Here is a 15,900-nt window from a genome sequence, read left to right as displayed (position 1 = left end):
CCTCCCTCCTCCTCCTCTCTATCCCTCCTCTTCCATCCCTCCCTCCTCCATCCCTCCTCCTCTCCATCCATCCCTCCTCCTCTCCATCCCTCCCTCTCTTTGGGCCCTCCCTCCGGGGCAGGGCGAGGCGACCCCGCAGCACCGGGTCCTTGAGCACGGCACCGGGCACCGGGCACCGGCGGGACTAGCCGGGCGGACGGGGCGGCCCTGCGAGGGGGCACAGAGTGACCCCCATTGACGCCCCCCCCCACGCCGGTGCGGTGATGCACCCTCATGGCCATGCGGGGGGTGCAAACCCGCACGCACACCCGCCCAGCCCGGCACCCACTCGTGGCACCCGCGGACACATGCACACGCTCACACACGATCCCCGGCCCCACGGGCGCCCTGTCCCCGCGGGGTCCCCGCGGTCTCACCGTGTCACCCGCCGGGAGCGGGCTGCCCGTGGCTGTGCAGGAGTTTCCATTGGTGGCAGCGTGAAATTTGTGTGTGAGCAGAGAACAAACCCTTTACCCCCAACTGTAATACACCGTGATGTGTGATAGACATTAACAAACACAATCCCACATTGCATTTAATTTAATTCCACTCTTCCTGCCCCGAGCTACAGCTCCCTTCATTTTCATTTTTCCTCTGAATTCCCACAACTCAGACCTCTTTGATTTCCAGGTTTAATTAACAATGCTCATTAAATGAATTTTTATTCATTTCTTTTAATATTACCCTGCCACCTGTCTTTAGGAGGCAACGGCTGATCATTTATTCTAATTTATTTCTATTAAAGATGGCATTTAAGGGAGGGAGGAGGGATGTGTAGAGGTGTAAAGGGATGATCTATTCAAATCTCTTCATCTCCCCTCAAATGCTGTTGAACGACGCTGCTCCTGAAAGTTCTGTATTTATTTTCCACCAGATCTGTTTCATTTGCTAGGAAAAATTGGATTGGACATGCTGTATTTTGCAGTTATGTTCCAGTTCATTCTTAACGTCCCTTGCTCCTCTAGTCCGTATAATGTTGAGCCTTTATTCATCGGAAAGAGGTGAAACTGTGCAAAATCCGTTCGGGAAGGGCCGCGAGCTGGCCTGCACGCGGGACCGCGGGGTGAGTGGGGGGGATGCTCCCTGGCAGCAGCTCGGAGGGAAGCCGTGTTTCCACCCAAAAATGAGACAGAGCAGAGGAAACCTGCAGCACTGACAGACAAAGGGAAGGAAAAACAAAAGGCAAAGCTGCCCTGCTGGGGGCAAACTGGGCTCGTGGCAACGTGGGGGCCTGGGGCAGGGGGCTGGGGCAGCCCGAGCCTGGTGGGGCCATGGGGCTGCCAGGGGTCAGGTTGGGGCTTCTCATCCCCCCAGCCCAGTGGTGCCCAGGAAGGGGACAAGGGACCTCGCAGAGGACAAGAGCGAGTGTCTGGCTGCTGCTGGGGGCTGTGTGTGTCCGTGCCAAGGGTGAGCTCTGACCACTCCTCCCCTCCGGGCTGGGTGACCCCCAGCAGCTCCTGCGCCTGGCACCCCCTCCACAGCCAGCACAAGCAGCACCTTCCCAGCCCTCGGATCCTGCCCAGCAACACGGTCAGAGCCCTGCAAGCACCCAAACGGTCCTTGCAAGGCGCCTGAGACCTGCCCAAGTCCCCCGCTGCCCCGTCCCCTCTGTACAGCTTTGCTGAGAGCGTTTTCACCCACCTGGTGACGAGGACGAACTAAAGCTGTGGCTCTCCCATGGGCAGCCATTAAGCCACCAGCGGTGATAACGAACAGTTATTTGCTTTAACCTGTCCCTGGCCAAGGACTGTCACACCGGGTGCTGCTCACACGCTGTCCCAGCAGCTTCCTGCTCCTGCTACCGGTTCAGCATGGCCAGAGCAATTGCCGGGGGTCACCCGAACACAGGGAGCTCACACGCAGCTCCCCACTAGCCACGTTTTAGCCTCCCAGTTTAAGGACCACCTGCACATCCCGCTGCGCTCGCGTTTTGCTCTGCCAAACGTCCTTCATGTTTGCAACCAGAACGACGTGATCACGCCGAGGTCCTCAGCATGAGACCAGCCCCCTCGCCCCCCAGCTGTGGTCTGGGCCACGTCTCCACCCCAGGGACCACTTGTTGCATTTGCACCCAAGCCAGAAATCTCTGAAAAACTGGTTTTGTAAGAAAGGTCCCAGTGCGCCTTCCCAGGGAGATCAATGCGTGCATCGGCTCTTCCAGGAGTGTGCAAGGGGCTTGAGGCAGCAACGTCTGCTTTCAGGGGTCAGCAGCGAAAATACCTGCCGGGCAGGGCAGAAGGGGCATGGAGACAAAAGTACTGAGCCCAGCTCTCTGCCCGAGCCGGAGACAAACTGGTTCTTCCCCAGAAGCCCAGCTCCCATCAATACCTCAGAGAAATGCAGGCTGCCCCTGCCATTTCCCACACCCGCTTCCCAGGAATCCAGGTGGGGAAGGAAGCTCCTTGCTCTGGGGCTGGAGAGCTGGGCAGGGCTTTGGGGAGAAGGACGGGGGCCCTGTCGAGGGGTGGGCAGGGAATGGGGCAGCCCCCCCAGCTGCTCAGGCCTCCCACCCCACCACCCCTCTGACACCTTGCGGCAGGAGGTCTGTGGGAGGGGGCTGCGCTCTGTTCCTGCAGCACAGCAACCAAATAACAACCTTATGAAATATTTAATTTTATTGCCAGTGCTTTTGGGGTGATATGAATAAACACAGTAAGATAATGTATGTCATGGCCGGGTCTGCAATGGCTTTATGACATTTAAGCTGTCAAAGCGAAACAGAATGTGCATCTGCTCCTCTGGGGCCTTATACATCTTGTCCAAGCCACGGTGAACGATCATCTTGCTCCTGGAGAGCTCGCCCTGGTGTTGAAAATGCACTGGGAGATAAAGCACGGTTTGCTCTGGGTGTTGCTGGCTGCAATCCCGCTCCGTGCTGGGATCTCAAAGCGCTGTGGCAGACAGGGGACATGAGGTGATGCCGTCACCCACCTTTCTGGCACTGGAGGATTGATGCCCACAGATGCCAGCTGCCGGTGGTGGAACCTGAGGTTGGGCTCGCAAAGCTCGGGCTGGCCGAGGAGGGACCCTGCAGCCTTCGAAGCCTTGGCCAGGCTGTTGGGGCACCATGTCCCTCGCACTGGGCTGAGCCGCCCCGGGCACACCAGGGCCTGCAGACCGGCACAAGCGGAGTCAACAGAGACACCCACACAGCAGAAGCCTCCACCAGCTCCAGTGCTCTCCCCTCCTAAACGTGTTGTTGTCAGAGCCCAGGGGTCCTGGGGAGGCAAACCAGCCTTTTAGGGGTGCTCTGTCCGAGAACGTGTTTGGGAAGTGGTGTCCTGGGACAAGAGAGCAGGGATATTGCTCAAGGAGCCCTGGCATCTACACAGCGCAACTCCTCTGGCATACAGCTTGGTAATATCCCAGGGCAAGGCCGGTGTCTCACAGCGCGTCCTCTGTCAGCTCGTGAGCAGCCAAGAGGAGTGTGTTGCGTGTTATGGAAAGAAACAAGTATATGGTGAGCCATCAGGGTCTCAGGGAGGGTCCAGCTCTGGCAAGGCATGGCTGGTGCTTCCCACACCTGATGGGACTTTCCATTGAAGAGCATGAGAATAAGGGGCAGGTGCTCCTCTCCAGGCACCTGCTGGTGGCCAAACCCCACTGCCCTGGGATGTGGTGATAGATGAGCTGGAGAACCTCCCTGGGCTCCTGGTTTGCTCCCAGACAGCCTGCCTGGGAATTAAAGACCAGCAGCCAAAGGCCTCTGGGTCTAGGACTGCTCTGGTCTTGGATGGGGTCCTGCAGGCCCAGCCTGGATCTCTGTCAGGTGTTGTGGAAGCTCTGACCACTGCCGGCGGGGATGAACGACAGCCAAGCCAGCTCTGCTAACCACAGCCATCCCAGCACAGCGCTGGGGGAGAGGAGAGCACCCTCCTGCTGATACAGGCACGTATCTCTCATTAGTGCTAATGATAGCCTTTCATTAATAGGAAGCCCACACCCTTTGACCAGAGGCAGAAGAGCATATGGGACTGGGAACAGTTGAAGGTAAAGCATTTGAGGGTTTGGATGTTTTTTCTGACGATCTGAAATGGGTTTCTGACTCCTCCAGCGCATTGATGTTTCCCCGCGGTGCAGGGCTGGGGTGTTCTTGGCAGGACGGGCCGACTCTCCCAGCCCACGCTCCGGCAGAGTTATGCTCTCTTCCAGGGCCAGGAGGCTCATTTGCCGGTTTGGCTCGCATCGCTTTCTTCTGGTAGCACCTGCCTTTGTTCCAACTTGCATTAACTTTTCAGGGCTGAGCTGGAAAGATCAGAAAGATACTTTTCCTGAGCAACAGCAGACGCCTCCTCTCTGGTCGTGTCAGGCATTTGCTTTTGTAAAACGGTGAGCTAAAAATATGTATAAAGCAGGAATCCGCCCAGACTCAGCCCTCCTTTTGAAACAGCTCCTCTCTTGATTTTCTCTCTATCAGACGGTTCCACAGCCCCCAGCGTGAGTTTTGAGGGCAGCCAGCATCAGTGCCTGGCTCTGCCCGGAGAGCCATCCCAGCGAGGCTGCAGCTCCCAAAGAGCTCCTCGGCTGACACCTGGTGGAAAAGCCTTCCCGGCCCCGGCTGCAGCCACCCTCCCCCAGACAAGCCCCCAGACAAACTCCACCCTGCCCTGGTGGCTCTTTCTGGGGGTCTTTACGCCAGGGCTCGCATGGCACCCAAGAGCTGGCAGCCCAGGTGCAAAGCCAGCAGTGCGAGTGATTTACTCCCCCATCGTACATGTGGCTTTTCTCTTCTGCAAACCAAACCGCTCCTCGGTCTGCAGGGAGTCACCAAGGTGTAATTCACTCATTTCTGCTTTCACAATCCGTACCGAAGGCTCTAGAGAGCCCAGGCCGCTGCAGGCTGAAACCCTCGCCCTGCAAGAGTGGAAAATTCCCCCTGTACATCCCATCCCTGCAGCGAGAGGGAGCCTGAGCAAAACCAAATCCCCACGGCCGTGCCTCATGCAGGGGTTTTATAGCGCAAAACAGGCACCAGCACGTGGGGCAGTGAAGGTTTTCTGGGCATGAATTCGGAGTTATGGCACCAATCGAGAATATGAGCGGGGGGGGGGGGAGTCACCCCACAGTACAGCAAAAGGGCCTTTGTGCATCTTCACCCCAGAAGGGGACAGGAATAACACCAAGTCACAGAGTTATTCTCACTCCGTCAGTAAATTTTAAAGCTTTTCTTGTTCCTGGCTTTTGCACCTTTCCGCGTGTAATGCCAAGTTACTTTACTAACATGTGCAGGGCTCTGACATAAAATAAGGTGACATCCTGAAGGGCTTACTGTGACAGAACTGGGAGACCACGTTAAAGGGAGAAGCAGGCAAGCTCCCAGGGCCCTTTCTGGGCAGAAAGAAATCCCAACACTGTAGGAATTTGAAAAACGAAGCAACAGAAAAAACCTTTAATAATAAACCAGGCTGTTTTTAAATAGAAATACTGACAGAAGGTCAAGCATGTTGAAATGTTCTGAGGCAGCAACAGTTCCGCACATCACGTTGTGGACAGTGCAAATCCCACCGAGCTCTGCTGCATCACTCCACTTTTATAAAGTTTGGTCATTTAAATGTTTGGGTTTTTTTGTCCCCATCTGGCACCAAAGGGCGCATGAGAAGTGTTGAACGGATCTTGTGCAGGTGTCTTCGTTTCCCACAGCAGGGTGCTGCTGGCTCTTCACTGCTCAGACAGACACTGTTCCAAAGCTGCCATACCATAAAGGTTGGCCCATTCCCCACCGTGGTGTGACAGGATCGCGTCCCTGCATGGCTGGCTGGCCCTGGCCAGCTCTACCAACACGCCCTGGAAAGCGGCAATGAGTTCAAAATCCACCGAGGCTGGAGCAACGCGGGTCAGGAACTCTGAAAGGCTTTCCAGCCACCGTGCCTGGAGCACGGCTTGCGGCAGGCAGGGGAAAAGTGGCACGCAGCCGGCCAGCGCCTGCATCCCCAGGAACCAGAGCTCACGCACGTCAGCCCAAGCGCTCGCGTAGGCAGGAGACACGGCTGCGGCCAAGGCTTCACTACCGGGGACTGCTTGGGCAGTGTGGGCCTGGGAGAGGAAGCAAATGGCAGCTCCGAAAAAGTCCTTGGCAGACTGGGTCTCCTGCAGAACTGCAAGAAAAAGGAAATGAATGACGTGATACAGAGCTCGCCCGGCCAAAGGAGGGACCCTTTGGGGGGTCTGCCTGCAGCAGGGCTTTCAGGGAGAGCAGAATACCGTCCTCCTGCCCTAGAAATCTCTTAATCCCAGCCCATCGGCCTACTGAATTTCCTGCATATTCCTTGCTCCTCCAGGTTTTTGGTTTTGTCGCTTTTCCAATGACAGAAACTGGACCTGTTTCCCTTGTGTTTGCTTTCTGCAGACCAACCACCCAGACCTGGTCTCTGCCCACGCACAGCAACATGCAACTTACTTTGCCATTGAGAACTCTCTTTACCTGCTGAACTTGCAAGGATCCTGGCCATCATCAGGCCCAGAGTAGCAACGTTGGCTGCTAGAACCAGGTGATCTTTCTGGGGCAGCAGAAGCGGAAGAGACTTCAGCAACAGCTCCATCAAGGAGGAAAAGGTTTTTTCTCGCCTAGACAGAAAGCAAACCCTGAGAGACATTTCCTGAGCAGAGACAGAAGCACCTGAAAATGTCAAGGTTAAATGCAGCACCAAAAAAGTAATGTAATTGGTGTTGAAAAAGGGACATCCCTGTTTCAGCATAGTGTCTTGAAAGATCCTGCAAGCCCATTTCACAATGCAGCCTCTTTCTTCCCACTGACAATCATAAAGCGAGCTCCTGTGGCTCTGTTACCTGATGAGATCTGGTGCAGTCACGACCAGGTTAAGGAAAATCCCACACGCTGTCTGCAGACTCATTTCAGTGCTTGTCAGTGGAGTTGAGGACTCGAGCTGGGAGGTCAGCACCTCCCACTGATGGAGGAAGTACTCACACAGCAGTGCTGGTGCCCCTTCCGAGATGAGGATGTCCCGGGGCCTGTCCTCTGCTGTTAAATGGCAAAAGCCAGGTAGAAGAAATCTGGAAGGGGAAAGAAATTGGCAACGTGGGCTAGAATGGGCCTTAGCCCTGCATTTACATCCAACTGGGGGGAAAAAAGAGCCATGGAACTGGCACTGTAGGGAGAATGGAAAATAGAAAAAGATTTGAGCAGGTTTGTGCTAAAATGCATCAACTCTTTGCTTAAAATACACACCTCAGAGCATCCTGGGGTAAGCCAGAGCCCTCGGTGCTGACCAGCTCTGGCTGGGGAAGACTCGCAGCTGGGCTGCCCTCTTTGAAAAGCTTCTTGGCGTAATGAACGAGGAAAGGCAAGAGCTCACAGATTTCCTGCTTGAGGGAGGATGTCTCTTCTGCCATCCAGGCTCCAAGGATTCGAACAGAAGCAAATATGAAAGGATCTTGTAGTTCCTCCTGCTTAACCTGCACGAAGAAGAAAGACAGGGCCGTTGTTCTATCAAGCTGCCACAGGTATGAAAACCGCAGCGGGCCAATACACACATTTTACTCTACACAGCTATGGCCGTGAGCTGCCAAGCACCCATTAAGCGTCCCCATGAACACCCTATCAAAGCCTCCTGAAGAAACCCATAAAAACGTGCTGTTTGCTTGAAAGCCCTACATTACCTGTCTCAAGTAGAATATTACAGCTCCAAATGCCTCCTCCATGATCCTCATGAGCTGCACTTTCTGCATCTCTTCTAGCAGCGGCTTCTCTTCTCTCAGGCACTCCTGGATCCCCATCTCAATAAGGATGTAGCAGGCTGTTACCACTTCTTTCTTCCCCTCCACCTCCAAGGGATCTGGCTCCTCTAGGGTCAGGCGGACCTCCACACACGCTAAGTTCACCAGCAAGGCCAGGAACTTGCTGCCAGCACTCCCTGCTGGGATCCACTCTGACCCACAGGCCTGCACAAGGCAGGCAGCAAGCTTCAGAGCAGGGTCCCGCTGTGACTGGCTGAGTTTACTGCTCAAGATGTTAGCCAGCCCTTTGTAAAGTCTATGGAGGCACTTGCAGCCCTGCGAGTCCTGTGTGAGGAGTGGCGACAGGGGGATGAAGTGTGGCAGAACGTCACACAACTCAAACTTGGTCATGTCTTCAGTCATGAGAAAATCATTGGAGAGCTTGCTCAGCACGGCCAGGAGATGTGGAGCATCTCTCTGCCAGCACCTCGCCTCTGCTACGGCCAACAGCCCCAAGAGCAGCGTCAAGGCACGGTCAGAGCCATAACTGCCATTCAGGTAGGCCTGGCACAGAGCAGACACCGTCCCTTTGGTCACCAACTCTCTGGGGCCCCTGGTAGTGGCCACGACAGCGCTCAGGCACTGGTATACATCATCGATCATGGACGTGCTGTCTGGATTGCAGGGGGAAACCAGGATGTCATTGAAGGTTGGGATCTTGTTCAGGATCTGGGAGTGACCAGCTAACTCTGGATCGGTGCAGAAACATGCCAGAAGCGTAAGGCCCAGTGCCCGGAAGGTATGCTCGGGGCAGCCGGCTGGGGGCTGCCGGGAGGTGAGCAGGCGGTTTGGAAATGTGAAGCCAATTGCGTCAAAGATCTGGCGACGGGTCTTAGCATCTAATTCTCCAGCTTTGACTGCTTTGGTCACCTGTAAGGCAAACCAGGAGTGAGTGCGCAGCACTGCAAGAGGCTGTGCTAAATTTATAGGATTGAATGGGGAAAATAAGAAGCCTAAACAACCTTCATTAGTACAGAAAAGTGAACCCTTAACCACTGGGCTGGGCACGTGGTCTAAGGGCTCATCCAGAGCATTACCAGAGTGCTTCAAGAGCCACAAACAGCAATGACTAACCCCAGCGCACCCAAGCCAAGGCCGGGCTCCCCCCACTTTGCTGACGGGAGCACCGAGGCACTGAAGCACCTTGCCCCGGCGCCAGCACGGCTGCGACCGCAGCTCGGCCGCTCCCGTCTCCAGCGGCGGGTTTCGCCTTCCCCCCTGCCCCTTCCTGAGGTGATGGCGCTCAAGGGTCGCCCCGCAGCGGCCCCTCACCAGCAGCAGGGCCGCGAACTGCTCGCTGTCGTTCCTCGCGTCTCTGAGCACGCCGAGGCACCTCTTCAGCGTCGAGTGTCCGTCTGCCGGGTCCGACGCCATGGCCAAGGAGGGCGGTTGGCACCGGGGGCCTCTCTCAGCCCCTTCCGTTGCCGCTCTTCCTCCCGCGCCGCCTCTCAGCCAATCCGTGCGCCGCCGCTGCGCCACCAGCCAATCGCCTGCCGCCTTGTTGGGCAGTGCCCGAAGCCACCTCCTCTGCGCGGCCTGTGTGGGCAAATCACCTGTGACTGCACGGCCTCCTCATCCGCTGGCTGCGGGAGGGCGGCCCGGCCCCGCCCCGCCCCGCCCCGAGCCCGCACAGTCGGCCCCAGAGCTCCGGCACCCACGGGAGGGTCCTTGCAGAGGCGGTCCCTTGTCCCGGTCTCGGTTCCGGGAGGTGGCGATTCAGCTTCCGGGTGAAGGGTGAGCGGGCACCCGCCGCCGCCGCCATGGCCGCGGGGCAGGAGGCCGCGCTGCCCCCCGGCCCGCCGCGCTGGAGGCCCGGCCCGGCCCCGCCGCCCGCCTGAGACCGCCGAGGAGCCGCCGAGCTCGCCTCGCCATGCGCCCCTGGTACGTACCCGTCTGTGCGCTCCCTCCTCCCGGCCCCGGGGGCACCGACAGGCTGCGGGCGGCTCGGGGCGGGCCGGGGGCCCTGTCAGCGGCTGGTGGGCGCCGACGGGCCGGCCCCGGGTCCCCCTGGACGGTCACCGCGGGAGCCTGGGGCCGGCGGAGCGGAGAGCCGGGGGGCCGGGAAGTTTCGTGAAGGACCTGTTGTTGGGTGAGGAGCCGCGGGTTCGCGTTCCCCCTCCTGAAGTTTCGCCCCCGGGGCCAGCCCTGGCAGCGGCTCTTCCGTACCGGGCGGCTGGGGGGAATTCCCTGGAGGTTTAACGCAGGATGAGGGGTTAAGCGATGCCCTGGCAGGTAGAATCACAGAGCCGTAGTATCGCCTAGGTTGGAAGGGACCTTTAAGATCATCGAGTCCAACCATCTCTACAGTATTCCCTTTTGGTTCTTCAGAAATGGCAGGTTTAACTCCTTGTGCCCAACAGTGCTTCGTTACTCTTTGAAAACAGTTAATATTTATTACTTGTGAAATAATTAATGTTTTCATATCACAACACACAGAGCTAATTTAGATTTCAGTAACATGAGGCTGTAGAAGTGCCTATGGCATTAGAAAGGCTGATAAGGAGCATCAGTGCTTTTCTGATCTCTGCCCTGCGGAGCAAAATACGAGGCAAACCAGGTCTTTATCTCTCTGTCTCTCAGTGTTGCTGGCTTCTCGTCTCTCTTTGTTTCTGGCTGGTACCAGCCAGCACCAATGTGCAAGCGATGACATCGCCAGGCAGATGTGCTGGGTTTATCAGTGCCTGTGTTATTTATGCTCGTGGCGCTGGCTGGGTGTCCACTGCCTGTGGCATATTTGAAACTGAAATTTCCCGGACGCATCTTTGGAATCCAGCAGACTGTGGTATTAGATATTTTGCCACTGAAAGCGGTGGAGGAAGAAATCACAAGGCTAATGGAAAAGGCCATTGTGGTGGCCTGCTGCAGTTGAGCCCTGGAAACTTTGCTACTATGGATTTTACTTTAGTATTGTGTATCAATAGTTACTTAGCAGCACCTGGACTAAGTCACAGCAGATAAGACAAGAGATTCATTTTCCTTTGCAAATGCCCCGTGCTTTTCATAATGTCAGCTGAATCTGTGCGAGAACATATAAATTGCCAGTGGATGGTTTGTGTGTCATATCTTCTGTGTTTCCAGAACTCCGCCGCAGCCCACAAAGGCCATGGAGAAGAGGTTGGAAACCAAGTTCAGCATTAGCGCCCGATTTCTGTCACGATACTGCCTGGGAAAACCTGCAAGGGAGCTGAGAAGTCTGTGGCTGTTCTATCTGTGCGCTTGCCTGTGTGCCTTGTGCTCCTTAGCAGGTGATTCTTCTGTTCTCTCTGGAACTGTGTCTATATTTTTTATTATATTTATCCCTCCCACTTGTTTAAAATGTTCTGAGAGGAAGGTGAAATTACTTGCTGCTAGACATTGTAGCTGGCTGAAAAAATAAACAAAACCCCACCCTTAATGGTTATTAAATGAGCTGGGTAGGAGAAATGTGGAGCACGAGGGGGTCACTTCTCATAACGCTGTACGGCTCTGATAACCAACTGCTATTTTGAGTCACCAGGTGGTCAGCAGCAGGGTGTCTGTCTGTCCTACAGCTACTGTTGTGCATCTTCACACGTGCTGCTGGCCTTCAGGCACTTCCCTGTGTCTCGTAGAGAACTTTCTCTGAGCTGAGAATCTTTTTTCTGCAAAATGAACAAGTGATATTCTGGAAAATAATTTCAGCTAAGTAATACTTGAGGCAAGTTGGGATGGCAAGAACATTTTTTTAGCCCTCAAATGTTTAACTCTCACCAAATGCAGTATGTCAATAATCTCTATTTGCCTACAGGCAATTGTTATGTTTGGGTTTTTTTATATCCTGTTCAAACCTGAGTAACCAGCCTCCTGCTCAAGTAGGTAACCGAGTTAGTGGCTTGTATGGAGGTTTTCACATAATGGATTGTGTGGGGATTTTTTTCATTTAAAAAGTTCAGATTCTGCCTTTGCAGAGAGATGTATTAAGTTCCTGTGAGTGTTTTGAGGCCATGTCTTCACCAAGAGGTGGTATTTTTACAACACGTGCATGTAGCGTTCACCAGATCCTAGTTAAGAAAGTTTTGTTCTGTGCCTTTTTTTCCCCTCTCTTTTCAAGTTGCAGTGAATTATCAGTTCAAGGCAGTGGTGACTTCGGTATATATCAACCCGTGTGACAGCAGCCAGCTGCTTGCTTTCTGCTGGAAGTTTGCTATGGCTTAATGGTAGCAAGATTTGAAAAGAGGGTTGTTTTGCTTTGATTCTCATTTAAATATGTGGACATGTTCTCTAGACTGCTGCAGCATTTCTGTTTCACCAGGCCTTCCTGGACACTTACCGAGTGACAGATTTGATTAAGCTAATGAGCAGTGTGACCTTAATCAGCTAATTTAGAACCTGGAAAGACGTATTTGTATTCCTGGTCCTAGCAAAGGGTTCTCAGCATTGTGTGTTTGGATGGTGTGTCAGGTGGATCGCATGTTTCCTTGTAGACTGGGCTTCCTGCATGACGTTTCCTGTCTTTAGTAGGATTTTAGAAGCCTGGAGCTGCCAGTCCTGCGTTGCTCTTACGGGGTGTTCCGGACAGTGCTACAGTATGTGTGACATAATTATCCTTAGGTGGACACTGTAGAGTTTTTGATCTTGTTTGTGTCACTGAGGCTGCAGGGTTTGTTAAATTGAAGGGGAATTATGGCCGCCTAGAAATTTAGCGTGATCATGTGGAGTTGTGCAAGAGGAACTGTGCTGACATAATTGGTTACATGTGACAGATTAAAAAAAGTCTATAGAGTCAAGTCTTTAATCATTAATCTGATATCAGGAGGGATTAGCTGCCTGAGCAAGTCTGTGAACCTTGAGTTTATTAATAGAAACTGTTCTTGTCAGTTCCATTCCCCTGCTGTTCAGCAAAGTTGTGAGCTGCATCATCGGGACAGGAACTCCCGAGTTCCTGAGAAGGGCAGCGGTTTTTGTACTGATATACTAGAGAAGAAAAAAAAAAAGACAAAAACAATATTAAGAAGTGACTAAGCACACCCACTGTACAGGCGTCTTGTGATTTGTGTTGTGCTAGGCTGGGTAGATTGCTGGGGCTGAGGAAGGAACTCGTCCTCAGGGATGTTCCTGCTGACAGGTTTCTCGTGCTTTTCTCTGAAGCTGCTGGCATTCATGGTGTCAGTGAACCAGATTTACTGCTGGTCTCACCCACCCTGCGAGTTCCTGTATGCGTGTGTGGCTGCCTAGGGTCCGGCACAAGGAACTGGAAGGGACTGAACAGGCTGCGTTCTCAGTAAGCAGGAACTAGTAACTCTGCCGGTACTCACAGCTGCCTTCTCTCATTTCATGCGGGTCCGTGTCTGCTCAGTGCAGGTGCTGCACCAGGTTCTGTGGAGCTCCCCCTTTGCCTTACTTAGATGAAAATCAGCATGGTTCTGTGGAAAATGTATACCTAGAATGCCGGGTTGGTGTGTTGTGAGTTGACTGTTCTCTTCTGTCATTCCTGAGAGTTAACTGAGTTTTAAGCTATTTGTGTGCAGCAATTCAGAAACCACATTGGCTAATTTCAAATAAGCATGTCCTAGGTGGGCATTAGCAGAGTTCTGGAAATGAAATCTGGCCAAGTATAATTCAATTCTCTGCATCTTGGTTTAGCAGTGGGTTAAAAGATCTTTGAAGCAGAATGCTCTCAGCATGGTAGTGTTGTGTCATCTGGGCTAAGTCATGGCTCTGGCATACCTAGGAGATGCTTACAGGGATTCAGGTTTTACATTTTAGGTGAATAAGTAAAATACTTGTGTATGTGGTGGTTTTTTTCATGGGGGATATTTTCCCTGGGCAAACTTTTCTTTTAAATATGCCCCGTTCTGTATGTGCTTAGTTTTAAGCCTGTTACTAGAAAGCTGCTGCTGAATTTCCCTGGGTTCTGTAGCAAGCCTTAATTTGAGTGGTATGCATGAGCCAGGGCTGACATCTGAGGAGCGATGGATGAGCACTGGTCGAGGAGGAGGAGAGAATTTAGGGATGTGGGAAGCAGCACATTTCCCTTTTGCACAGGATGTATTAGGGGCAGAGCTTCACCTTTAACAGAAAGTGAATTTTTTTAGGCTAAACTGATGGTTAAAACCCTCTTGAAATTCACAGCAATAGTATTATTCTGCCATTTGTTATTTGTTTCTCTAAGTCTGGAGGGAGATGTGTGTGTGTGTACACACATGCACCTTTTGTGTGTACACCACCCCTTGCCTCCTACTCTGTCCTAATTCCAGGCCCATCAGGTCAGCGCCAGGTACTTGTCACTGCCTGTGTGCGCGGTGGTGTCAGGGTGACTGTCAGCCCGAGCACTTCGGGGTGTAATGAGGTCGGTTGTTGCCCTGGGGCAGACAGGCTGCCTGTCTGTTTGCTCCCGGAGGAAGGGCCGTGTGTTGATGCAGCGCGACAGGGCTGATTTTAAAGGTGCTGTTGTCAACTTCTCTCTCTGTTGAACATATGCAAAGTTTCATCTACATGTTGCAGTTGGACATTGGTCACTTGAAGAACTTCCCTTCCTTCTGTGCAGTTGTGGGTTCAGACACCCGCAGGGAGCTCTGCTCCCCCGTGACTCAGTCACAGATCTCGCGTGCGTTCTGTTGGAGCTGATGCTAGCTTTCTGGAGCCTTGTCTTCAAACTGCCTTTGCTGAGTGGCTTCACAATAAGCTATAAATAACGCTTTTGCTTCCTGCTTTCTGATGTCTCAAAAACAAACTTTTCCTGATGGTGGTGTGAGTTCCCTTTTTGCGTTAAAATTCTTGGTGTAGGAGGAGATTCCACACAAAAGGTACATGAATATGGCCATCGCCCTTTATTTTAAATAAAGTGGCTAATCTATTCTGGGTGAGAAAGCCCTTGTATGTGGATACCTTTAATGATCAGGAGTAGAAAGGCTGTTATACCTACTGCGGTGTTTGGGATAGAAATATGTCCTCTGTCTTCCCTGCTTGCTTTCTTTGGTCATACAAGGTTATCTAGGACATAAAAGTTTATGAAAGTGCTATGACTTTGCTCTTCCTCCTGCACCTGGGGGTGGTATTAGCTGTGATTCAGAGGGTCAGAGTTCCTTGCCATCTCAGTAGCGTGAGGTAAGTGTCTTTGTGGCTGGGGTTTAAAGTCCTGAAGTCAAATGCTTCAGGTAGCCCAAAACGTCTGCATCTGTCTGTACTGTTAGGGTCTCTCAGAGACTTTTCCAGGATTGATGCTTCAGGAGCTTGAGGTTGACCACTGCTTGTGAGCTTCAGACTTGATCAGAAAAAAACCTCCCCCTCTGCACTTCTGTCTGTGTTGTGGTTGGCACTTGGAAAGCTTCCTGCTACCTGCGCCTTTGTTTAGTTCCCACTGCAGTGAATGTGGGTATAATGCAACATGAAATCTGTGTGTGTTCAGTTACTGGAATAGTAATATGTTACCGAACTTTTCTTTATATGCTGTCGAGAAATAGGGATTGAGGTATTATAATTCCAATTCAGACTTCTTTATTTTAATGAAGAAAAAAGTTTCCCATTTGTGTTGTGCTCAAGAACTCCATTCTTGACAAGCAGGGAGCCATATCTGGAGCATAGTCTCCAGCTGCACCACTTAGAGTCCAGCGATGTAGTTCGTAAAGTAATCTTCCAGTGACCTATTATCCCTTGGATGCTGAACACAGCACAGTGTAACAGTCCCATAGGTCATTAATCTATTTTTAGGGAGTCCTTAATCTGCAGAGCTCTGAATTTTGGAAGCCTTTAATCCATTGATCCCTGCAAGCACTCTAATTTTTCATGCTAAGAAAAAAAAATAAATCCATATGCAAAGCAGCTGCTGCTTTACTGCTGGTCTGAGATCTGAAGTAACTTGTCTCTTAAAAAACATGTTTGACAGATAATTTCTGTTCTAGGAAGCGCTACAGTGGAGCAGGTGGTGAGGATAGGCCTTGCAAACCTGTGTTCTAGAAAATGTTAGTGACTTCTCAAATAGAGTCGTTTTCAGTCAAGTCACTTGACTTCAAACATCAGTATGGAAGAAGAAAACATGCCTCGTTCATACTATGAACCAAGCCAGTGATGCTGTTTCCAGAGTTCTCCTTCAAGGCAAACTATGGGCAGAGGGGCAGTGCTATTTCCTGGTTACAATAAGAAACTGTACTCGGGGTTCCTGAGTTCAAT

General features: G+C 52.5%; 2 protein-coding genes across 3 annotated transcripts in view; one reads left to right on the top strand and one right to left on the bottom strand.

Moving 5' to 3' along the window:
• Nucleotides 1-5,399: 5,399 nt before the first annotated feature.
• NCDN (neurochondrin) lies at nt 5,400-9,470 on the bottom strand. Its single transcript, XM_074562594.1, has 6 exons — nt 9,046-9,470; nt 7,657-8,643; nt 7,226-7,452; nt 6,826-7,050; nt 6,461-6,603; nt 5,400-6,134 (listed from the first exon to the last, which is right to left on the bottom strand). Exons 1-6 carry the CDS (start codon nt 9,145-9,147, stop codon nt 5,698-5,700), a joined length of 2,121 nt encoding a protein of 706 aa, XP_074418695.1. The 5' UTR covers nt 9,148-9,470; the 3' UTR covers nt 5,400-5,697.
• Nucleotides 9,471-9,498: 28 nt separating this feature from the next.
• Nucleotides 9,499-15,900, top strand: part of KIAA0319L (KIAA0319 like) — a 34,959-nt gene continuing 28,557 nt past the window's right edge. The window contains exons 1-2 of one of the 2 annotated variants that reach the window (XM_074562592.1): nt 9,499-9,654; nt 10,852-11,018. In XM_074562592.1, coding sequence (XP_074418693.1) covers nt 10,877-11,018 — 142 coding nt within the window. In that variant the 5' untranslated portion in view covers nt 9,499-9,654; nt 10,852-10,876. The remainder of the gene's footprint in view (nt 9,655-10,851; nt 11,019-15,900) is intronic. The other variant, XM_074562593.1, reaches the window with a different exon arrangement.

Source organism: Larus michahellis, chromosome 19 (assembly GCF_964199755.1).
Source record: "Larus michahellis chromosome 19, bLarMic1.1, whole genome shotgun sequence".
Lineage (NCBI taxonomy): Eukaryota > Metazoa > Chordata > Aves > Charadriiformes > Laridae > Larus > Larus michahellis.
The sequence above is the reverse complement of the archived record's forward strand: the minus strand, read 5'-3'. Positions and strand labels throughout refer to the sequence as shown.

What these genes read in the sequence shown, in the direction of transcription:
- NCDN (XM_074562594.1), bottom strand. Translation starts at nt 9,147, where the DNA reads ATGGCGTCGGACCCGGCAGACGGACACTCGACGCTGAAGAGGTGCCTC. An exon ending in TTACCCCAGGATGCTCTGAG is followed by an intron (nt 7,051 to 7,225) that starts GTGTGTATTTTA and finishes TTCCCCTTCCAG; the next exon opens with ATTTCTTCTACCTGGCTTTT. An exon ending in ACTGCACCAGATCTCATCAG is followed by an intron (nt 6,604 to 6,825) that starts GTAACAGAGCCA and finishes CTTTCTGTCTAG; the next exon opens with GCGAGAAAAAACCTTTTCCT.